The sequence below is a fragment of the Athene noctua genome, chromosome 1 (genome assembly GCF_965140245.1).
Source record: "Athene noctua chromosome 1, bAthNoc1.hap1.1, whole genome shotgun sequence".
NCBI lineage: Eukaryota > Metazoa > Chordata > Aves > Strigiformes > Strigidae > Athene > Athene noctua.
The window spans coordinates 110127745-110151768 of NC_134037.1; the positions used below are offsets into that span (position 1 = coordinate 110127745).

Below are 24024 nucleotides of genomic sequence, written 5' to 3' on the forward strand. Positions count from 1 at the left end.
CACAGAGCAAGGGAAACAGAGCTTTTTCTTGTCAATAACTCGGTGAGGGATAGTTGGGAGAACCTCCCCCCACCCCGGAGTTTGCGTTGTATTGCAAAATACTGTGAATTCCTGACAGCCGTTGCCGTGGCACACTCTGAGTGCCCCAAGCCTGGCAGTATAATCTAAAGGGAATGCAGTCGAATTGTGATGTATTGCTATATAAAAGGGGGCGGGTCACTCTGCTCGTTCCAGCTCCTTTTCTGTCATTACCACTGCAGAAGCACCAACCAAATGCAGCTGGCACGCCTCTTGGTTGGCTCTTATATAATATGAGGTTTCACAGGGCACTGATGTAGAAATAAAGTCAAACATTCTTGAGGCAGACTCGTATTACTTGTCGTATTGCTGGTGCTCACTTCACTGTAGGGCTGCTCTCGGAAGGGTGATCTGTGGCCCTGTTTGAGTAAATTTTGGAAGGTCTGCAGGATGGCTCCAAATGAGACAGGGGATGAACTTGTTTTCTTTGTGAATGGTAAAAAGGTAAGGAAGATTTCAGCTTTCTGTCCAGCTTGCTTCTGGATCGTGGCTTGATTACTTATTTTTCTAGTCATCTTCCTCCTCTGAAATTTTCTAATACCAGCACAATTGCCATAACTTTTAAATATTAAATTGTGAAGACTATTTATTGATTTGCTAAGTGGCTTTTTCTCTTCTTTGACTTTACCTTGTGAATTATTCAGAGTAACACTACTATATAATGTTCCTTTCACATTTTAGATTTGTTGGCAAAAATTTACTGCAATTCTGAGGTAGCTACTTTTAAATAAAGGTGCACTGACTTAATACAGACATTTCTACTAGAAATAATTTCAGTAATTACAACAGATCTGAAAAATGTAACTCAAATGTAGGCATCCATGTATAATTCATATGTTCAGTAAGTAATTCTGATTCTTGATTTTTAAAAGGGATTTAAGTAAAAAGTATTTCCGTTTAAGCTAGAAAACTCTTTAAAATCAAAGCCCATTAACTGATATCGTTTCCTAGATCAACTGCTGACAATTACCCAAGAAGTGACTGTGTCTCACAGGACGGTGGGGTTGTCCTTGCATATGCTGGACACCTTTGAACAGTTTGTTCCAGAGCCCCTCTCGCAGTTTGGACTTCCCCTGGCTAGCATTGCAGCCTTGACTCTTCAGAAAGCTTATAAGAAGTCTAGGCTGACTCTTTTTTGAACTATAAGCACTGAGTTAGTTTTGTTTCTGAGCTCAGCTCAGTGCTAATCTTCCACTACCTTCCTTTTGCCTAGATACTCGGGCAGGGAAACTTGTGCCAAAGCAGCTTCTAGCTAGGAAACTTGGGGAGGGGAGAGGGTTGCATATTCACTGTGTACTGTGAAGCTGAGAGTTTGTGGACCTTCCCTGTGCACTGCTGAGGGGTAAATCACATGCAGCACTAAGTTTGGGCTAGAGAATTAATTTTTAAATCACTTGAGGGATCCCACAGTATTGTTGGTTAAAAAGCTCTGTGCCCTGCCCTACAGACCGGCACAGGACTACTATAAATTTTGCCTTTTGTTGATTTTTGTGCTAATTCAATCAAATGTAGGTGTGGATAGGATTGTTGCTACAATTAGAGTGTTTTAGTTATGAATTTGGATCCCAAACTGGATTGGCATTTGAACTTTCCAAGGTACTGGAGTGTTTGATATGAAAGTTTTGCTTTATCTAAGTATCAGTAGTTAGGTGAAGAATGAAGTTTATCTAGAATGGATTATAAATTAGTCAAAGAGCCCTTGAATGTAATACTGATGTAGAGCTCAGCCCTAGTTTCTGAGGTTTTGTAAAGGATGATGACTGAAGATTTGCTCACACAAATCAGTAATGGTTTATATGTCAATGTTAATTGATATATCAGCCATTCATTGTTTATAGAGGGAGGTGAAAACTTGAAGCTCCAAGTTAATCATGACTAGCTAATTGAGTCTGGTAATCAAGATTGTGATGCAGTGGCACAGGATGATCTGTGAATTTATTCTGATGAATTTTCTGCTATGATGGGCACAGCTGGTATACCATTAGTTTGTCTTCTGCTCGCTCTGTGGAAGTTTTAGTGACTTCAGATCTCTCCTCTGTGATCCCCAATTTTTAGAGAGTGAACTGGGAGCTTTCTGAGTCTCGCACTAGGAGGTTGCCATGAACATGTTGGGCAATCCAGACCCTGATACAGGCCAAGTGTACTATCTTTGTTTTCTTTTTCTGGTATGCTATAATGAAAGAGAATTGTAGTTCTGGTGCCAGATCAGCTAAGGTTCAAAACCTCAGAATATGTTACTCATGGTACATATGAAGAGTTTATAAACAAATTCATCTATACATTTACAGCTGGTGCTTCAGCATTGGTTGGTGCTCAGGGATTACAGGAGCATTGCTCTGTGTAAATTCGTAGAAAATCTCATCTTCGTGGAGGAGACTCTTGGCTAACATATGAAAATATGTATTTGTCAAAGCAAAAGTGAAGAGACTGACCTGCACAGAACTGGTTCTGTGGTACTCTTATGCATGTGGGGTGAGGCAGAGAAGGAGAGAAATAGCAGCCTAGACCCTGAAGGCTAGCAGCAGAAGACAACCCATTCCTTTTGTATCTGCTGTTTGTTCTTGCTGTGTTCTGGAGCTAGAAAACACTCTGTGAATGGCATTGCCCTTGTGCATTTCAACAATTTTTATGGAACTGCAGTTCCTGTTTACAAAAGCCACATCTTGGAGCTGACCTTGTGCATGTGTAAAGGAGTTTATTGCAGTATGATCTTGGCAGTTGTTGGCTGAAAAAAACCCCACCAGGGAACGATTAATGCTAGCAATGGTACCATCTCATGGCATATGTCAAGGCTGTCTTGGAGCATCCTTCTCTGCTGGCTTGTGGAACTGGCAGTGCTAGCACAGGAGCAGGTTCCATTTGATGAGAGAGGAGATGGCTTCCTGGGTTATGCGCTGACATTTTTTTTTCTATCCCCTTTTTGGGTGTGCTGCGAAAGTGGCTTGAGTTAAACTCCCACCAAATGCAGGTTTAAGAAAGAATTGGGCTCAGGGGGCAATCTGATCTGTGGCAACAAACGTGGAGATTGTTGGGACATTTCTGCACGAGAGGTTATGTGATGGAAGGGGTGGTGGGAAGTGCCTGGGTAATGCTGCTGAAACAGCAGGTAGCAAGTTAGGATATAGCTCCATCCATCTGGAGTCTGGACTAAATATTCCAGCCTGTTTGCTGCAAAGAATGTGATAGCATAGCCAGTGGGAAAGGTTACTGCTGTGTGAATTTGTGACAGCTTGACATTGCTAATGGGCTGCTGATATTCTGTCATAGTACAAAACTGCATGATAAGAGGTGGTTGATAAGATAGGGACTTACATGGCACCAAATCCTTCTCTATTGCCCTAGTCCAGTCTGCAATGTTGTCAAGAAAAAGTCTCCCGAGAACAGCTGAGCATACTTCACATTCAGGATTGTTTATTTTAAGCACCTGTTTACTTCACTGGGTATAAAACTTGGCACACAACTAACACAAAGTTATCTTGATAGTCTGCTTGGACTAGAATGAAAAACAACACATACAATTTAAAGTTAATAGTGGCAATTTTGTTTTCCTCAGCTGACAAGTCTGTCTCATGCATATGTAGCGTGTAATTTTAGTTCAAACATGTGGAGTCAATATTTCTATTTCTCCCCTGAATATTAGGAGGGGGTCTATGCTGGAAGCCACATTAGACCTCTTCCAAAGCCTGTGGATATTTGATTGTAGATAGGACCAGCCAAAATATAGGATTTTTTTTGAGCTCTGGGGCCCTCTGGATCCTACATAAACAGTGAATGACAAGTTTTCAGTGTACTTGTTTAAAGCAGAACAAAATGTTCTCATGACCAATAGCGGATTTACATTGTGTGGTTATATTCAGTTTGTTCATCTGTGTTCTAATCCTTTTCCCTAGTAAATTAATTAGAAATCTCTCATTGACTTCAGGAATACACATTCACAGATTTTAAGGCCCTAGGGGACCTTTACCATTGACTAGTCTGACTTGATGCATGGTGGTCTGGTTAAAACCTTTCACCTTCTCTTCTTGCAGCTAATTGAGTGACTAGGGACTAGTGATTGCATGGGAGCTTGTTGTTCAGAAAAGCATATGTTTCTCATTTAAAGACCCTAGCTTGTGGAAAACTTAGCATGTTGTTTGGTAAATTAGGAAAGTTTCTGGTTTCCTTTTTGTTCCTCTATTTACCTTGCTCAACTACTGTTTTTTAAAATTGAAAAATCTTTTATTTAAATTTATGGGAATACTAATTTGAATATGATGATTTATGTTGTAAAGGCAAAGTTACCTGACTTAGTGAAAGGCAGGTAGAGAAAACAGCAAACAAAATATTTGTTGAGATCCAAGTTTTGTACACGAAATCATGAGGAAGTGAGCTCAACACCTCTCTGGACCAGCTCATGGGCTGTAAGAGTATAGACTACTGCTTAGGAACTTTTTCGATGTCATACTGAAAGCTTGAAGAACTGTAGGGCCAGCCTGGGCTCCTGCTGAGGTGATCTGAGTATTTAAGATTCCTAGAATCAGTAGACAAATAGATGTGTAATGCAAACACAGCAGTACAAAGCAAATTTGTTGGGAGTCATTTGACTGTCAGTGCCATCGTAACATTTCCAACAAAGTTTCTTTCTGCATTTGATTAATATTTAAGCTACCATATGCAGTAAAATTCACAGGTTTGAATTTCTTGAAATGCAGCCATTGATTTAATGTATCTAGAACAGGATATTTTGTTTAGAAAAATCCCACAAAAACTTGAAAAAAAAAACCCTGAGCAAAAAGGAAATATTTCTTTAACTGCAATATCTAAGTAGGCTGATCCTACTCCCACTGAAGGCAATGGATATAATTCAGTTTCCTTCTGTACAAGGACACCGGGTGAGGTGAGCAAGAATTGTTTTGATGGGTAAAGATACTGAGCTGTGAATCATATTGTTCTGGGCATCAGACAAGAGAAAATATTATCTCCACCCACAGGGTTTTAAAATATTTTAAGAACAAATCACAGCAGGTGATTGTAACAAAACACTGGAAGAATGGAGGATAAAACCAGCATCAATGACAGTGAAGAAAAGGCAGGAACATTAAAAAGTTCTTACTCTGTGGCCAGTAAGAGAGACTCATAAACAAGTATCCCCCCATAAATCTGAGTGCAAATAAACAACTCCATGCTCTCTGATGTGTGTGGTTTGGTTTAATCCAGAATGTTCTCTAGTGATCTCCATCTGACCCCAAGCCTCTGCCAGCACTGCAGATATACAGCTACAGTGGAGTAGCTTGAAGTGACTGAAGTAGGAATCAGGGCTATTGGTTTGAACAGGGTAAGAGTGTGAATTGTTCAGGACAGGTTCTACTCCATAGTGGGAGCCACTTTCTGATGAAATTGAGCAAAGGTTGGACTTAACACATGCTTAAGTACTTCACTGAAAGTGTGTGGGGTCAAGTGGCTAAATGCTTTGCTGAATGAAGGCTTAGGCCCGTGTTTTATTTCTTACTTCCTGAAAAGGAGCCATTGGGCCAAACTTCTAATTGCTTGGTTTGAGTACATGGACTGCTGCTTGGGTTTTTTCAAGAAAACTTGTTGAGACATTTTCTTTGATCTAAGCATAGAGTAATCTCGATGATCTTTAACCATTTGGAAAACTATTCTGAAGCTTTTTCTCTGTGCCTGTCTCTCTTGGAAGCTGCTTTGGAAGGATTTGCAATGGCCATTGGCACAGGCCTGTGGAAGAAACTCAGCTTGACAATAAGGGTATGCGTTGCTGGGGAAGGCTCTTTGCCTGTGAAATGGCTGTGAAAGGCCTTTTGTCCATGGGACACTTGTAGTGACAGGCATTTCTGAAATTATCTGCTCATGTCTACCAAATTCCTGAAGAGGGATCTATGTGCTTGCTTTGAACCAACTCATTATGAGAGAGTCACTGCACGCTTCTATGCATCCAGAAGTTGAGGGAGCAGGAGCACTCTGCTCTGAATAGCAGCTGTATGAGTTCTGCATGATTTACAGTACGACGTCCCCCAGATAGAAGAATGAACTCTTTCCTTGTAGATGATCCCTAATGCAGGAATGAGATGTGCAAAAAATCACCAGTTGTGTTTTGTAGCAAGCAATTTTACTGGACAGTTTTAAAAATGTGGTCTCAAATAGGAAGTATGAACCTTGTGTCTTTAGAATAACCCTGTCACGTGTTAAAGGCATAAAATTAAAGCAGTACAGAGGTTGTGAAGGTTTCTTATCAGTAAGAAAAAAAGGCTTACACAGATGACCTTTGTTTCAATTTGTCCTTCAAACCATGAGTGATTAATTTAAATAAACTGTAACTATTGTACTTAGGACTTGCACAGTATAAGAGCCAAGAACACATGATTACATTCTGGCACACAGTGAATTTGGAAAAGTTTCTTGACACTATTAATAACAGAGAAAGGGGAAGACAAGATCTATGGCCATTTTGAGGCAAGGGCAGAACTTTGTTTTCTGACCATTGGGCAGAGGTTGAAGTAGAATCTAATTTTATGTCTAATAGATAACTGTTAATAATGTTGTTCACTCATAGGATGGAGCTGACTCAAAATGTGCAGAGCAAATTTCTCCTTGGTTGGAATTTCACATTCCCACATTTAGGATGGCTACTAATGTAACACTCATTAATTTAACCTTAGCACAGAAGAAAGAGGAACTTCAAGATGATTGGTACTTCCTGTCTGTTCTGCAGCACCTGTATTGGTCATGTTAGGGTTTCCACTGTTGTGTATTTTTTCTCTACAAAGTCTGTTACTGATGCCATTTCTGTCATTCTGTTTATCTGCTCATTTTCTCCGTCTTTTCTAATAGTAAGGAGAAGGGACAGAGGTTAGTTATCCATGACCAGTAAAGATGAGTTGCAATCTGGGGAGATGTCAGGAATTAAAAACTCAAGTACAAAACACAGTTCTCTCTGCTCACTACTAATTCTGTTTGCAATTTTTGATAAAGTGTTTTTAAAGATTTGCCTCTGTGTGCCACAGCTGAAAAACTCTGATGTATGTAATGCATATACTTTTCTCTCTCAATAAATTCTAGTAAATATTGTGTTTGGATACGTGACCAACATTGCTGAACCTAGTAAAGGGAGTTAATCAGTGGTTCTGCTCCCTGCTTTGGAAAAGAAGCTGCAGAAAGACCAAACTTTCTCTGTTTGACCAACATATCTGTGTTGTAAAGCATTCTGTGTGTAACAGTACCTTTCCCTTCTTGCAGGTGGTGGAAAAAGATGTGGACCCAGAGACAACTCTACTAACTTATCTACGAAGAAAATGTATCCAGTGTCAGAAAAAACTGCAGAAGGCTTTAAATGCCTACAGTATTTCATAATTGTTTACTGTTCTGCCTGTCACTTGAGCACTAGGCAGAGCTTGTGCACAGAGTGTAAGAGGGAGTGCTCTGCATGGTCTGGTATTTCTTGCTGGCAAAGATTACAGCTGGTATTCCAAGCTTAAACAAAAGCAAACTTCAAATAATATACTTTAAATAAATTTTATGTAATTTATTAATACTTTGAAGGAAAAACTCTCAGAACTGCTGGGAATTAGATAATGATGGAAAAAAACCCAATATTGAGATGATAATAAAGTTGAAGGAAGTTTAGGTTTGTTCCACAAGAGTTGTGAAGACATTTCTGGCCCAAACATTACAGCCACTTGAGCTGCTTGCTGTATCATCCAATAATTTGGATATTACTGGGCAATTCATATTCAATAACTTGCTTAGCCTGTGGCCTATTTATCAAATGACCCAAGGATGCAAACTCAGAGGCAGGGGTTCCCACCACATACTGTGGGCATGTTTACATGAGCGGATGCAAGCAGTCACATTTCACTCCTGTTTGAAACTGGTCGACACATGAGTCAGACTAGCTTCAGGAGCTGGGTAGCTATTACTGTGATGACCAGGCTGGCTATACTGGGTCTGGTTCAGTAGGTAGTGTCATTCCATGTTTTCTGAGTTTTTGTGTGACCAGTGGGTGTGTACATATGCAAAACTGTTCACATCTGTGTTGGTGTATTACTTAAAAAGAATCACGCATACTTATTTCACCATGCTGCCATGTTCTGTTTGTCTGGGATCTGAAAGATGTATCAGGATATAAATCACACTCCTCTTTGGGGTTTCCAGCAAAACTATCAACAGCCATATTTTGTCTGACTGTACCTTGAGTGAGTGAAGTTCAAGAGGAAAAATAAGTGGCATGACTCTTGTGCCTGTGTGTGCTTCTTACTGCTAGACCTTTTATATCTGAGCTTCTTAATATCTAATGCAAATAGGTTTGTAAAGAGATAATCAGAGCTTTTAAACTTTCTGATCTTCTATGTGAACATTCTGGTGAACTTATTATGTAGATGTCTGGCTAGGGTCAGACAAATACTTTGAGAAACATGTTTTATTGAGCCAGATTAGCACTTCTGTCAAGAGACACATTGGATGGCATAGGAAAGCTATATTTCTGTGAAGCAGGCATACAATTGTATGAAAAGTAGACGTGATGCTTAGGGACATGGCGTAGTGGTGAACTTTGCAGTGTTAGGTTTATGATTGGACTCGATGATCTTTTCCAATCTAAATGATTCCATCATTTCTGTGTTTCTATGAAAACAATCAGTTCAGGAATCTTTGCAGTGAAGGCAAAGATTATTTCAGTTCCCTATATCATGATGCCTGTTGCTTTTCCACAGGCCCAAACTGATTATCTCAGCACAGGTATGTTTCTATTGCCAATGAAAGCAGCTCCTCTTTTCCCAACAAAAGTCTCTTAGCATTGATCAACCTTCTTCACAATAAATAACAGTGTCTAATTACCTTCTAATGAGTGAAGGAACCCAAAGCAGAACGGACTCTAGGAATTCTCTCCTGAAATAGCTTTGCAGAACATCTGATTTAATGCCTGATTGTAAAGTACAGACATGTTCTCTGCAGCCTGTGGAGGAATCTGCTTAGGCCAGTCCATACACTTTGTGAGTTCCCAAATGTCTGTGCATCTCTGCTAGTTCTGGCTCTCAGTGTCTCCCTCCTGTGGTTTTATGGGAACCAAGCTACTAGGGAATGTTCTTGGCTGGTTTTGTCCCTAGCAATGGGGAAGCCATTATAAATGGGGCCAAGAGAGAAGCTACGTTGGCCAGGCCATGACTCTTGAGATGCAGGTAGTTTGTGAGCAGTTCAAGTGCAACTTTCATGTCAGTGCTAAACTGTGTGAATTGTAGCACTGCATGACTGCCCTGTCTGGGTCCCTTCTAGGTGGTAGGAATCACCAGGTGTAGGAATAAATCAACCACCGCTGGTGAGAGGTGCTGAAGGGGATGTCACCATGCATCTCAGGGATGTGGCTGCATGCTTGAACAGTGATTACCAAGTGCTTTGTCTCCCTTATGTAATGTACTTATCTGAGTCTAATGGAAAGTGGCAACTGTTGAAGTTCAGAAAGTTTTTGTTTATTCTAAGAGTCAATTGGAATGTGGACTGCCGCCTTATTAGGGCTTTGAGTGTTGATCTCAAAGTTCACATGTCAGCATCTGAAACTTTGCTTATGTTAAATTAAGTTATTAAACAGAAAAAAATGAGTGCTTGGTTTCCAGCAAGAACTTGTTGCTAAGCCTTGATTGACAGTTTGAGCTGGCTTCTGCCAATGGTCTTTATGTTTTCCTTGATTCCTGTTCTCTCAGTGGGCCTATGTGGAACGAAACTAGGCTGTGGAGAAGGTGGATGTGGAGCTTGCACTGTTATGATATCCAAGTATGATCCCTTTCGGAAGAAAATCCTGTATCCTTTGCAATCTGAACTCTTCAACAGAGAAATTAAATGGGTCAGGTTCTTGACATTCCAGATGTGGTACTATTTTTTTAAAAAAGTTATATAATACATATTTCTGCCAAAGCACAATTTTTCACTTTCAGAACATAAACTCAGAAGGTTAAGTCAAAAAGGTGTTTTTTCCTACAGCATTGCACAGCACTGATGGGGAACTATTTCACTGTGCCCTAAAATATCTGTACTAACTCTAGCACACAGGCTATCTGCTTTTTCCTAATTCAGAAAACCTTTATGTTCCTTTCTTGCAATATAATACAACTTTTTGCTGTGATGACCCAAATGATGATTACTGTGACAAAATCTTTATTGCTGTTGTTTTACTACAATAATCTGGTTTCTGTATGCCAGCAGATATTCACTTTTTCTCTACTTCTATTGTAAACTTCAAAATTACTTTTATTTTCTGAGACATAAGCTTTCCTCCTGTTCTTTTAACTAATTGACAAGTGAAGCAATGGAATCAAACAAAAAGGGGAATGGAGAGAGGATGAGGCAGAGGGACAGGCCCCAGTTTAGTTTTACTATGGGGAATGGAAAGCATTGAAATCTTGGATATATTTGGAATAATGCTTAGAGATACTTTAACTTGGGATCATCTAACTTAGTGGTTCTGCTTGGTAATGTGGCCTTGAATAGGGTATCTTTAGGGTCATTATTCTGTCTTGATAGAAATGAAATAAAGTAGCTAGTTTCTATAAGAATTTTGGCAGTGTTATTCTATTATACCTTCAGCCTGGACTTTTTCCCCATGTATACTACCTAGAAACTGTTTCCTTGGTAGAAGACCAAGAGCTCCATGCTCTTATGTAACTTTGCAAGTGGGCCAGGCCAGCTGTATAATATCTTGGTATTTGTAGTCTGCCTCTGTAAATTTCTTATGTGGGTTCTGTAGCTTAAGATGCAACGAGGATGTTTAAAGTTGTTATTTCTAGGTCAAATTCTATGGTGCATACTCAGCTTAAACTTCAAGTGAAGTTGATGAGAACTTTGGCTGAGTAGGTGCTGTAGGATTTGACTTGTAACTAACTAATACCTGTATCACATCTATTGAAGTTCTCCTATTGTTTCCCCTGTTACAGTTTCTGAGTGCTCTTCAGTCCTCCTGCTCCCTTTTTCCTTTGTTGATCAGCGCTGGCCAATGAAATGACCTTAATTTATTCTTTTAGCCACCATACTGCCAATGCTTGTCTCTTCCCTGTCTGTGCCCTCCATCACGTAGCTGTAACTACTGTTGAAGGCATAGGAAACACAAAATCCAGGCTCCACCCAGCCCAGGTAAGCTGTTAATACAGGTACCTTTAAAATCTGCTATTGATGTTTTCTTCTTATGTTCATTAATCATGTTCCAGGGTGTTGGGACCTCCATCACAATGTAGAAGGCAGGAGTTTGACTTTCCACATGAGTAGTCTATACTTGCAGGAGTGACTAAGTGACAGAGCCAAACTTCCTGGTCAATGCTGCAGCTCTCTTATGCCCTAACAAGTTAACTGGTGCTGTCCCAGCTGAATTGCTAATGCTTTTGTTCTAGGGCTATGGTTGTATTTGGTCCACATCCTGGACCATAACCCAGGAACTGGGAAGACTGATGTTGTGGTGAAAGTCCATATAATGATTTGAAGCCAGGAAATCTGAGTTAGGTTTTGCCTCTCCTGTAGCCTTCCATGAATGACCTCGGTTTCTCATCCTGCATAGTTAGGAACCTTCCCTGCAGTGGTACAGTAAGGTTTGGGTCAGCAATGTTTCTGGAGTCCCTAAATATGCTTGGTGGGGAGGAGTACAAGAATGTGAAGACTTGTTCTTCTAGAAAGGTGTTACAATACACTTTTTATGGAAGCAGACTTGCCTCAGCTTTGTCAGAGATACTGCTTCTTTAAGGGAAACTATGAGTCATCTCTGTACAGTGGGTAAGACTTGTGCCAATATCTATCTAGACAGTAAACAACAAAGTGAAAAGTAAGTTAGAGACGCATGAATGGATGGCAGCTAATCTGACCTTTGTTTGTTTGTCTTCTTTTCCTTACCTTCCCTGAAGATTCTAACAGCTAAGCTTTGAAATACAAACTCAGGTCTATACAGGTAGCCCCGACCTTGCTAGTATGGTAAATCTGAAGAACTTCTGATCTCATTGGAGGCTTTTAGTCACCTTCAGTTACACTGGGAGTTCAAAGAGTAGGTGGAAACTAGAGTGTTCTCTGTTTTGAAGTCTGCTTCACAGATTAATTCACCATCTCATCAGAGAACATCTGTTGATAGTCTTAGCTCTGGTGAGAATTTTTTTTAATAGAGATGTTACAGAAACAGGAACAACAATGAACTCATCTTGATATTGTGAGCTGATGGTTGTTACTTTTTCTCAGGAGAGAATAGCAAAAAGTCATGGGTCCCAGTGTGGCTTTTGCACTCCAGGCATTGTCATGTCCATGTATACATTGCTTCGGAACAAACCCGAGCCCAAAATGGAGGACATAGAAGATGCTTTCCAAGGTAATACTCGTAGCTCTGCAGAGATGCAACATGTTCTGCTTTCATTACATCTGATTCACCAGTGCTGATGGAGGTGCACCTTTGTTTAATGTATTTCATTAAAGATAGCCAATTGTTATGAGGTTAAAAACTAGCTTTTCCAGTAGGAGACTGGCCTGATGCTATGAATTTAACAAAAAATGGCCTGTGGAAAATCTCACAGAAGCTCATTTTTGGTCCTGAAGCAGGGGCAAGTGACCTCAGTCTTGGATTAGGACCCCACTAAGCTTAACACAGAACAAAAGGTAGCCTGTCCCTGGGGAGCTTGTAAGAGCCTCCACATCTCCTGTTTATTCATTGCTGTCACAAGAGCCTGCAGAGGTGATGGAGCATCTGGGCCAGCCAACCTCAAATAAAGGACCAAGGCAGCAATATACATGGTGGAGTTGGGCAGAATCCAACTGTGTAAATCATCTGAGAGGCTGCTGTTGTTGCTGAGGTTAGAGCTGTTACCATGCTCCTGGCAGTAACCCGAGAGGAAATCAGATGCAGAAGAAAGCAACCTCTTTGTAATTCAGGAGACTGGCTAGTTGGTATACTGATTAGACACACACAATTGAGGTAGATGAATACAGAATAAGCCATATTGATTTTTTTTCCTAAATTAATTTCAAGTTAAAATTTCAGCAAAAAGGGATGGTAGGATTGTTGCAAGATTACTACTGAAAATTTCCTCCTCCCAGTTTTTCATTAGCTTTATCTAGATTGGACAAGCTTTTGTGAGAAACTACAAAACGTTCTAAAAAAAAGAGAAGTTCTCAGACAAATGACACTAAAACTTTATCCTTTTGCTCTGACAATGCAGGGAACCTGTGTCGGTGTACAGGATACAGACCCATTCTGGAAGGATACAGGACATTTGCTAAAGTAAGTGGCTTCAGATAATGTTAAAAAATATCTGGAAGGCTGTCTTTCTCTCTGTTACTAAAATACACCATGAGCTGAAATAGGGAGGAAGGAAATATACATGCCACAACAACTCAGTCCAACTGTTGACCCCTTTGTATGTGCTTCATGCATTAATAATGCAGAAAGACCAACTCCTTTACTCACTCCAGTTCTGGAAGTGGAGCACTTTAATAAAGATCTATCTGATGGTACCTCTTTGGATTGCAGGTAATCAGACTAATTCTTTTCTGTAAGTCTCTGAAAAACTCAGCAGGTCTGCCTAATACAGCTTAAAGATGTTCCCCAATGTGGAAAAAATGTAAAGGTATGGTGTATGAATAGGGACAAACTGTGGGGGAATCTGATGAGAAAGTTGCTTTCTTGAAAGATCAGCTGCATACCTGAAATAGCTCTGGAAAGATGTTGGAATCAATGTTGTACAGCTCTTGCCTAGAACTCATCTGCTGGTTTGGGTGAGGTATGAAGCTTTGCCATAAATTTTCTCTAGTCCCTTTGCTCTTGAAAGACTGCTGGAGGCTGTGAAGAAAAGTAGATCATTAGGTACTTCAGTGATGACTAGCCACTTACAGGGCTACACTGGTATTAAATATCAGAAGTAAAGAATTTAGAATGCTGCCCATTAATTTCAGTTTATTACTCAGAATTCCGATCAACAAAAGAAAATACAAGCAGATCCGTTAAAAATGGTTGATAAACCCAGTCGATATAGTCTACATGGATTTCCAACAGGCTTTCAACAGTGTCTCACCAAAGGCTTTTAAAGACAATAAGCAGCCATGGGGTAAGAGGGAAGATTTCTGTACAGATGAAAAATTGGTTAAAAGGCAGGAAATGGCAGGTAGGAGAAAATGATGTATTTTTGCAAAGGAGCGAGGTCACTGGTGGAGTTCTGCTGGGACCCGTGGTGGGAGCAAGGCTGTTCAAGATATCCATAAATGAGGTGGAAAAGAGAGTGAGCAGTTATGTAAGAAAGTAATTTAACTGATACCAAGTTAGTCTGAGTAGTGAAGATAGGAACAGACTTTGAGGAATTTCAGAAGGACTCTGTGAACCTGAGAGACTAGAGAATAAAATGGGATACAAAATTCAGGGAAAAAAAATGCAAAGCAATTTACAGAATGAAAGCCAGTCCTCATTTCACATACAACATGATTGGCTGTGAGCAGACACAAGATCACCTTCCTGTTACCATGCAGGAGGTGTGGTAGACAGTTGCATGGAAGCATCAGCTCATTACTCACTAGCAGTCAAAATAACATTTCAAAATGTAGAGAACAAACCAGAAAATACTGCCATACATCATGGCTCTTCCTACACTTGAGTATTCTGTGCAGTTCTGTTCCTCTTGTCTCTAACAGGGTATAGCAGAATAGGGAAAGTTTCAGAGAAGTGGAATAAGGATCATGTCTGTGGTAATTTGGTTTCCATGCAAAGAAACACCGAGTAGGCTGGGACACTTCAGCCTGGAAAAAAGATATCAGGGAGGGGAACAAGCACTGCGTAGCCCATATAGTGGTTTGTGTTGATCTCTGATAGAGATCTAGAAAATCATGACTAGCTGGTGGAATGTGAACAGGCATCTGCTGTTTGCTGCCTCTTCCAATACAAGAGCAAGGTGTCAAGAAATTAAACTAGTAGGAGTCAGGTTGAAAACAAAGAAGGGTGGATGGTCTGCCACATATCAGGTAGCTGACCTGCAGGACTCACCAAAGGGTGTTGTGGGCACAAAAATCTTACACAGGCTCCAGGGGAGACTAAGCAGGTACCTGGATGGAGAGCTACTCCGGGTTACTAAAGAGACAGAAACCACACTAGGCTAAGGTAGTCTCCTGAGCTGAATGCAATTGGATGCTGGTAGAGTACTACGTATTGTATTGTATGTGCTTGTCCCTTTTACTCTTCTCTGGGTATCTCTTCACAGCTCCAGCTGGACCAGAGATCCTGGATGAATGGTCAGAGTAGTTCTAAACCAGAACAAGAGGTCTATCAGTAGACTAGACATGAGCTAGCCATCACTCTGCAGGATACTGCCTTCCGCTAACAAGGCAAACACCTACTTGCTTAGTACCTTCCACTTCCCATTTCTGCTTTTGATATAATAAATGTGGGATTAATTTATCTCAAAAGGGAATTAGGGTTATTTCATTTCCTTGGAATCTGCACATGTTTCTCAGAACAGTTTTTTGTTCCAACAGGACTTGAATTGCTGTGGCAGAGTAGCCAATGGCACTGGATGCTGTCGCAGTGAGAGGGAAAATAGCATGGTGAGGTGAATTTTAAAAGCCATAACACCAATTTGCAATATAGTATTAGAGTTTTGATGTATTAGTCACCTGTGGTGCAGCTATTCAGAACCATCTAAGCTGGTTTGAATGTCTGTCTCTTGGAAGACACTGTGACTGTGTATGAACTGGTTAGCATGACTAGCCATCATGATGCAGTTTTACAACAACAGTGAGCTAGATAATGTTCTTTCTGAATTTGTGAGATGCAACACTTCTGTGTAATAGCATGGTGGCAATGTAAGCAGTGTGTTACCAACTTCTGGTATATTGAAGTGATCCATCTTTCTCTGAAAACAGATCTAAAAAACAGTTAATTCTCCAGCATGATCTTTCCCAAATTTAGCAGTGCAGTGATGAATAAAGTAATTTAATCACCATTCCAATAAATTGTACAATTGGAACCTTTTGGAATATCTGAAGGTAGAAAGTTAATCACATTTTATGCACTGGTTGAGGTGCAAACAATGGAGGGATGAAAAAAAGGAATTAGGGCATAAGGAAATTCCAGTGAATTCCTGTGGATTCTTTATTAGGAAGCATCCAGTGTTGAGTGGAATACTTCAGCAATTAAGACTGCTTGAAGTTTTTTTGTCAAAGTAGTATATTAATGAAAAACTTTACTGCAAATTTCTTCAATCCAGAGATTGATAAAAGAGGAGGAATATATCCTGTAAAAGTTGGAATATTCTGAGTTTGTGTAGAATAGCTGAAGCACGCTTGTTTCTTCTACAGAATGGAGGCTGCTGTGGAGGAAAAGCCAATGGTCCAGGCTGCTGCATGAATGGAAAAGAAGACAATGTGGTAAGGTGCCTCTCAATGATTAGTTTTTTTTCTGTTTCTGATGTTTTGAAGTCTTAGGTCTGGCTTATTGTATGCCAAAGCCTGATGCTTTTAATTTAGCTGTATTCATGCAAAGCAGTTCAGACTAGTTTATGTTTTATGCTGGTCTTAACTCAGAAGAGGTACCTTTGATGTAATTTAACATGCCAATGTGAAAGTGATGTCACTTTTGGTTGGCAAAAACCTGTTAGAGTGTTCAGGGTTCAGGTTTCTGACCAGACATGCATTGTGATCAGAAAAATATGACTGAAGAACCTGGATCAGGTAGCATCTTTTTGTTGTGTTTGCTGTTCTTTGCTTCATGAAATAGTAATAGGGATTCCACTGGCAAGAGGAATGAGTTAGGGTTGTATGTGGATAGCTTTCTCCTCTGCTACCCAGCCATTTGCATTTTCTGTCTTATAGGCAATGATGTCCTCCAGCTTGTTCAATTCTTCTGAGTTCCAGCCACTGGACCCTACACAGGAGCCAATCTTCCCACCAGAGTTAATGGTAAATTCATTCAAAGAGAAATAGTATGTGGTTCATTTGTTTTGTTGTTCTGCACAGGGTTTGAGTGTCTGCAGTGTCCCTGCCCTGAGGAGATGGCAGTGCAAAAGATGGCTGTTGATGAAAGAAATGCATGGGCATGATCACCTCCCTGTTTTATAAAAGGGAAGGCATTTAAGCCAGGGTGGTGTAAAAGATATGCAAGCCAAGTACCTGCCCCAGCTGGCTGGTTTTCCTCTCTGTTTCTCGCCATACATGCCTGCTCTTGGGTTGCACTTCCTTTCCGGTCACTGCCTCTCCAGGGGTGGAACAGTTGCTGACATCTAGATTTCAATTTACTAGGTCAGATGTGAACTTCTACACCAAATACAACTGTATCTGAGCTAATCGCCCTGTGCTCCCTTTGTAATGTAGGAAGAGAAGTAGGAGCTATGGGATATAGATGAATATATGTTTCAAATAGATGAATTCCTAAAAGCACCAATTTCTCTCCATTCAGTGTAGCAGGAGTATAGAGGCTGGCTGGCTCATACTGACATCAAAAGTTAGGTGAGATTAGTTTCTCTCCATGTTTCATTCCTGTCTTTTTTGGGGTAGTTTTCCCCTAAGCAAATGTGTCCCAGCCAGGAATCTAGCCCAGCACATGACATGTTTACAGCTTCCTTCACATTTAACAAACAACTGAAATTCAATTGTTAGTTCCGCTGCTGCACCCAGCCTAAATGTGTCACGAGCTATAGTGTGAGTAGGTTCTCAGAGGCCATAGCATAATATATGTATTTAGCTTGAGATAGGTCCCCTTTGTTTCTTCTCTGAGGTGTTCTCCTGTGTAAGGGTTGATCTGATGTTGGTGGGAAGCAGCCATGTTAGCCTGTTTTCTTTGGTCACTGGATGAAGGAATTAAAAAGGGAACCAGAATCTGGCCATACAACTGCTAACTGAAATTCAGCAGTGCTTAAGACTGACATTTTTTCAGTGAGATGAGAATGGAAACCCCATTACTTTTAAGATGGCTGAAGCCACAGGCATCTGCCAGAACTTTGATCAGATGGAGCTTTCTGGCAGAGGTCTTGCTGAGGAGATGCGGCAGCAGGATGCACCTGGCAATATCAGGAAGAGAAAACTCTTGTCAGCATGAAAATGACTCTTGTCACTGTTAGCAGAAGGATGGGGAATGGCTAACTGCCAACAACTGTGTGGATATCACAGCCACCTGTCAGTAACTTGGCTGAGGTGGAGCCTGGCCTGGCACGGGCATGGGCAACATATGAACAGGGATTCTTGGCTTGATGTAGTGTCTGAGTATCTGAATTCACTTTTGTAGACTCAGAGTAACAAACAGCAGAAACAGCTGTGCTTCAGAGGTGAGCGTGTGATGTGGATCCAGCCTACAACTCTTAAGGAATTGGTGGCTCTCAAATCCCAGTACCCCAATGCCAAGCTTGTTGTGGGAAACACGGAAGTGGGTAAGAAGAAGAGCTGATGCTCATTATGAGCATTTGGAAAACTTACTATGGAGTTATTTTTGAGAACAGTGCAAGTGTAAACCTTCTTCATGCTATTGCTGTTAAATAGCTGTTTAATCTTTGGGTTGTTTGTAGAACACATTTTCTTCAAAGGTAGATTAATCACACAGCGAATGTTTTTTCCTGTTCTTTGCTGTGTTGGGGAAAAACACCACAAAACAAAACAAACCTTATCTAGACCTCCTGAGCTTTTGCGCTAGTTTTGTGGAATGTTGAGAAGAAGGGACTGGCACAGTGTAAAATGTCCTCATAATCAAATGAATTCAGTTGTGAAACCTGCATTTTGAAAGATTTTTCAGTGAGTGAACTCTCAAGACTTGAAATCTTATGTTTTTTTCCCAAAAAATATATACATCTGCAAATATAAGTGCTGAGGGGCAGAGTTCAGACTTCAGTAATTCTTTTATCCTGAGTAATTGGTTCAAGAGATAATCCTCAAACTTTGTATGGTTCATTGTATGTGTTGTTCTTTCCTGAAGGATTATGTACAACAATAGCCAGGTTACACAAGTACTAAACAGTGTATTTAAGGTTATTGTAAGCCTAGAAAAGAGTGTCTAAAACTTCCCTATGAGAGTTCTGGTATTAGTGGAAAACGGCTTTTAGTTTGGTATCTCTGACCTTACATAATCTGTGTAACTGATGGTCAGTGAACTGACTGTTTAGCAGGCCTGCTGCCATTTCATCATGAAACAGTTAACTTAGGGTTTCTGTCACCTGTGTGTAACTGAAGGAGTCTTACTTTTCCTTAAGGTATTGAGATGAGGTTAAAGAACATGTTGTATCCAGTGATAATAGCACCAGCATGGATCTCTGAAATGAACGCTGTTCAGCACACTGAAACAGGTGAGCAAAAAAGAGGGGGAACGCCTGTGAAGTGGGTAGGGACTCCATGGAATAATAGAGGATATGAAGGAAAAAAAAACCAGAATAAAAACTCTTTTCTGTATTCATTAATGTCTCTCCCATGAATGAAATTGAGTGATGTGTAAAAATAATTTGAGAATCAGAGTGCTTTCACTAGAAGACATATTAGACATTTTATCTGTTTGATGTATGGTGCTTTATGTGTATTAACTGGGTTAACAATGAGTTTCAATAGGTAATCTTTTTATCTGGAAAGATTTTTAAATTAGTAACTGGAGGAAAGATGCTGGATTTGACAGTCTAAGTGACTAAGCAAAGTATTGCATTTATCTTCGTGGTGAAAACAGGTTGACCTTACAAATAGTTCGAAGTAATTAGGACAGTGTAGTGCATGTGGCCTAATGCCTGGTAGCATGTTTAAGGTGTGGGAATTGGAGAGGAGTTGGAGTTCACTTCTCAAAGGACAAACTAATACTTATGGGAGAGCAGTATCATTCATAATACACTGAGGCAAAAGGGCAGTGGGTTACTGTCGTGTGAGAGGCAGTGCCACCATGAACTGTGATTTAAAGGTGAACTTTGTTCTGAGGATGTGATGTTTGCATACCACGCATACAAAATAGTCTTGTGTGACTGAATGTCTTATCTAAACCCTGCAGTCTAAATCTAAGCTTTGTAGACACAGTTATAACCATCCTTCTGTTGGGAGAACAACAATTCTTTTAATTTGTCTGTTTACAGGGATCACCTTTGGCGCTGCTTGTACCCTGAGCTCAGTAGAGGAGGTGCTGAGGAAAGTGGTGGCAGAGCTTCCTCCTTACAAAGCAGAGGTCTTCCAGGCTGTCCTTGAACAGCTGCGGTGGTTTGCAGGGCCACAGATCAGGAATGTTGCTGTAAGTGACTCAGGAGCTTAAGGGCCTGGAACTGAAAGCTCAATCTGAGGAGCTGGCCTGTCTCATCCAATGTGTGTGTGTGCCTTGTGCTTCTCACGCAAGAACATTTGCAAACCTAGGCAAAGAAGCTAGCAGACATAAACCAGCCCCAGGAACTGACAGCAACATGGGTCTCAGCTGGTGCCTGTGCTTCACTGATATCACAGATGTAGCAAGCAAGGGAAACATGGCAGTTGTCCATGTCTTCCATTGCTGTTATCAGGATAAGTGGGGGAAACTGTAGTGAGATTTGGCTATTTTAACAAATACATATTTAGAGTGCTGGCCAAACTTCAAAGAAGCAGGTGTGTATATTTTTGCCAAGGCAATTTTGGTAGCCATAGTGTTAATGCATCAGGTCTGGCAAATTTTCCTGTAGTTTTAAAGTGAAAGAGTGGGTTCAGTGTGTTCAAACTCCATATGCTAAAAGAAAAAAAAAATCAAGCAAGCAGATGAACCAACTTACCAAACAAAAAATTTTGTCCACAAGATACTGTGCCATACATTTGTACTGCGGCCAAAAAACTTGGGTTCCCTGAATGTTACTGAAAAGATGCTCTATACTTTTATGGATCTTCCCTTAATTGCAGCTACAGTGAGTGAATTTTGGCATTGTTGGGCATACGTGGTTTGAGCATAAGGTAGTTTTGATGCATTACTCAAAGACTGTTCCTAAAGCCGTTTTGGGCAAACGTCAGTGTTGGTTGGGAGAGCAACTTGATTTCATGGGTTTTACATTTCCCCACTTCATTAAAGGCCTAAAATTGCTGAATAAGCAAAAAGATTTTATCAAAGCAAACTCAAGCAGAGCTAACCTCTAGTGCAGTGTGTATGATTACAAGATGCTATACTGTATCTTCAGTTTTTAAAATATTTATCTGATGCATATATTATCATTTTAGGCTCTTGGTGGGAACATAATGACAGCAAGCCCAATTTCTGACTTAAATCCCGTGTTAATGGCAAGTGGAAGCAAACTGACTCTGGTATCAAATCGTAAGTTACTTGCAATTCCTTGTGGCACTGAAGGGAGTGGGATAGTCAACAGTCTTCTGCCATGATGTCTATTCGTGAAACACAGTAGTCATGAAATTGTTTCTGTCACTATCATACTTTGATCCTTCTGGATTTTCCGGATAAAGATTGAAAGTTGGTTGTTTGGGTTTTTTTCTATGAAGAAAGCCAGATGTCTCAATTTCTATTTGCTCTTAGGAAGAATTTTTTTGAAATAGGATTCTTGAAATAAGTGGACTCTCTAATTAGCGACTTTCTCTTGTACTGGTTTGTGTGCAGGTTAAGGAAAGGGGAAAGAGGGAATTACATTGGGATGTTGGAAACTGGATCACCTGTAGGCTCAGCTTTAATTAGATAAAGAAGGAGGGAGGTCTCTTTGATCAGTTCCTGTGCAAATAAAACTTTGTATGTAGGCAGAAGCTCTCACAGATTCCATAAGGACCAAAGTAAATCTGAGAAAATCCTGATTTGGTGAAAGAGGGTCGAAAAATTAAAACTGATACCATATCAGGTGTGATTTGTGTAGGTTGAAGCTATTTCACACATATTATTGCCATTCTTATCCAAGTTATTCATCTGCCATTGATCTCTGCTTGCTCTACAGAGGGCAAAAGAACTATCACAATGGATGAGAAATTTTTCACCGGATACAGAAAGACAATAGTTAAGCCTGAAGAAATACTTCTCTCTGTTGAAATACCCTACAGCAAGAAGGTAAGCTTGTAGGAAAAGAATTCTGTGCAGCTAAAATGCTGTTATTTGAGTGTTATTTTCAGTGTTAGTCAATTTTTTCCTTGGAGACTGACCTCCAAATGCTTATGTATCCCAAGTGGAGCAGGTAAAAATCTAGCAACATACTTTTTTTTTGACAGGCAAGGGGAGTTGGGCTTTATGATAAAATACAGTAAGCCCAAGAAATTTTCTAGTGCAAGAAATATAAATTTCACTTTATTGTCTGGAGCTTTTTGAGTACATTTGGTATAATGAAAAGTGACAAAGTGATGTTCCCAGAGGTCTATGTTCTGTTTGCAAAATAGTATAGCAAAAATGCTAGCATTTCCTGAAGTAAAGTGAAGTTAAGGTTCCCAAGGTTCCTGCTTCATTTCTGTGAACTGAAATGGGAAAAAGTGTGTGCAGATAAGAGAGAAGTTCAGTTTCTGCATCCTTGCCTTGCAAGACTGAAACCACAAGGGCTGATTATTGGGGTATTTTGACAACGTGGACTTGCAACTTCAAATGACCCTGCAAAACTTCCTTCTAATAGAACAATCAACACTTCTCTTCCGTAGCAGTGTGAACTGTAACTGTTAGTTCTAAGAGGTAAAACTCTCTTTTTCTTCCTTTAGGGCTGAGAACATCAGACTGTAATTTTATGGCTTTTTAGGGCCTGAGGCTACAAGTTATAAGATGCAAGGATTCACAGTGTAGTGACACATTTTCTTTATAAATGGAAACACTGATTTACTTGAAATGCCATCATGTTATGGGATAGAACAAATAAATCATTTGTCTATGCTCTCTAATATTTGTATCTAACTGTTAAGGAAACACAGCTGTTTTATTTATGGTGTCTTTCCATCTATTTCTGAGTGATTTTTCTTTGATCTAGTGATAATTGGAGGAAGGAATATTTTTTGCCAAAATGAGAAACATGCTTGAGGTGGTCAATGGAAAACGCCATATTCCTTCATTCGTATGACAGTTATATGGCAATTTGACAAAACAAATGTTTACCAGCAGGGCAGTGGCTTTATTCCTAGGTTATATGCAGTTCATTGATCTGAAAAACTAAAACAACTTTTGAACTCTACTTCATGGTTTCTTGGCTGATCTTTGCTCACAAACATCAAGTCAGAGAGAGTAAAGTTCTTCTGGGGATGCCTGAAGGTGCTGGCATGTGGCAGGCAAAGTCTTCTGGAACTGAATTCTTCACAACTGGAAACAGGGCTGTGTCAGCACACAGCTAGATCAATTTTTTCGGTGTACGTTTGTTTAAAAGTAATGTTACCTCTTGAATTGATGATGAAGGGTGAGGCTGGTCAAACAACAGAAAGAATTAGACTAAAGAAATTTAGCAGTTTACACGATTCATTGTTACTGTAGGGGGATTGAACACAGAGTAGGCTTTATCACAGAGGCTGTTGAGGGAGAGGAGGTAACACCTTTTTCTCCTGCTAGTTTGGTGTCAGATACTTAAGATATTCAGAGAATAAAGATTTTTGAGTTTTTACTTGTAAGGGGATTTCAGATGAGCAAAAACAGTATTTAGAAAAGGAAACAACTCACTAGATTAAAGATAAAATATAAATAGATTCCGGAAGAGAAAACTGCTTATACACTTTGTATATACCAAGGCATTCCTAGAACAGGACATATCCTGCATTTAATAACTCTATTTCTCTTCTGGATTATAAAAACATTCCTTGTGTTCCAGATAATGTTCACAAACATTATGAACCACTTGTGTTATTATTTACTTAGTGACCATCAGTTTTTCATGCCCTTTCCCTTGCATACATCTTTCTCTATCACGTTTGTCACTTATTTAATATTTATAATAACAGTATTCTATATCACATAGACACTTACTGGCTTTCAAGTAGAAAAAGCCTGACTACACAATACCTATATATTTCTATCTTTGGAAAACAATCTTAACCTGCTGTTTGCTCAGTATTGCCACCATAGGCTCATAGTATCACAATTTTTGCCCCGCTGAAGAG

At 40.0% G+C, this 24024-nt stretch overlaps 1 protein-coding gene across 2 annotated transcripts in view; it reads left to right on the forward strand.

Moving 5' to 3' along the window:
- The first annotated feature begins 372 nt into the window (after nucleotides 1-372).
- Nucleotides 373-24024, forward strand: part of XDH (xanthine dehydrogenase) — a 53347-nt gene continuing 29695 nt past the window's right edge. For both annotated transcript variants that reach the window (XR_012632935.1, XM_074897333.1), the window contains exons 1-14: nucleotides 373-522; nucleotides 7312-7369; nucleotides 9768-9864; nucleotides 11082-11190; nucleotides 12274-12400; nucleotides 13245-13306; nucleotides 15544-15612; nucleotides 16366-16434; nucleotides 16879-16965; nucleotides 18287-18428; nucleotides 19242-19334; nucleotides 20097-20248; nucleotides 21190-21283; nucleotides 21906-22015. Coding sequence is in view for 1 of the 2 variants with exons in the window: in XM_074897333.1 (XP_074753434.1) it covers nucleotides 469-522; nucleotides 7312-7369; nucleotides 9768-9864; nucleotides 11082-11190; nucleotides 12274-12400; nucleotides 13245-13306; nucleotides 15544-15612; nucleotides 16366-16434; nucleotides 16879-16965; nucleotides 18287-18428; nucleotides 19242-19334; nucleotides 20097-20248; nucleotides 21190-21283; nucleotides 21906-22015 (1323 nt within the window). In the remaining variant the exon portion in view is untranslated. The remainder of the gene's footprint in view (nucleotides 523-7311; nucleotides 7370-9767; nucleotides 9865-11081; nucleotides 11191-12273; nucleotides 12401-13244; nucleotides 13307-15543; nucleotides 15613-16365; nucleotides 16435-16878; nucleotides 16966-18286; nucleotides 18429-19241; nucleotides 19335-20096; nucleotides 20249-21189; nucleotides 21284-21905; nucleotides 22016-24024) is intronic.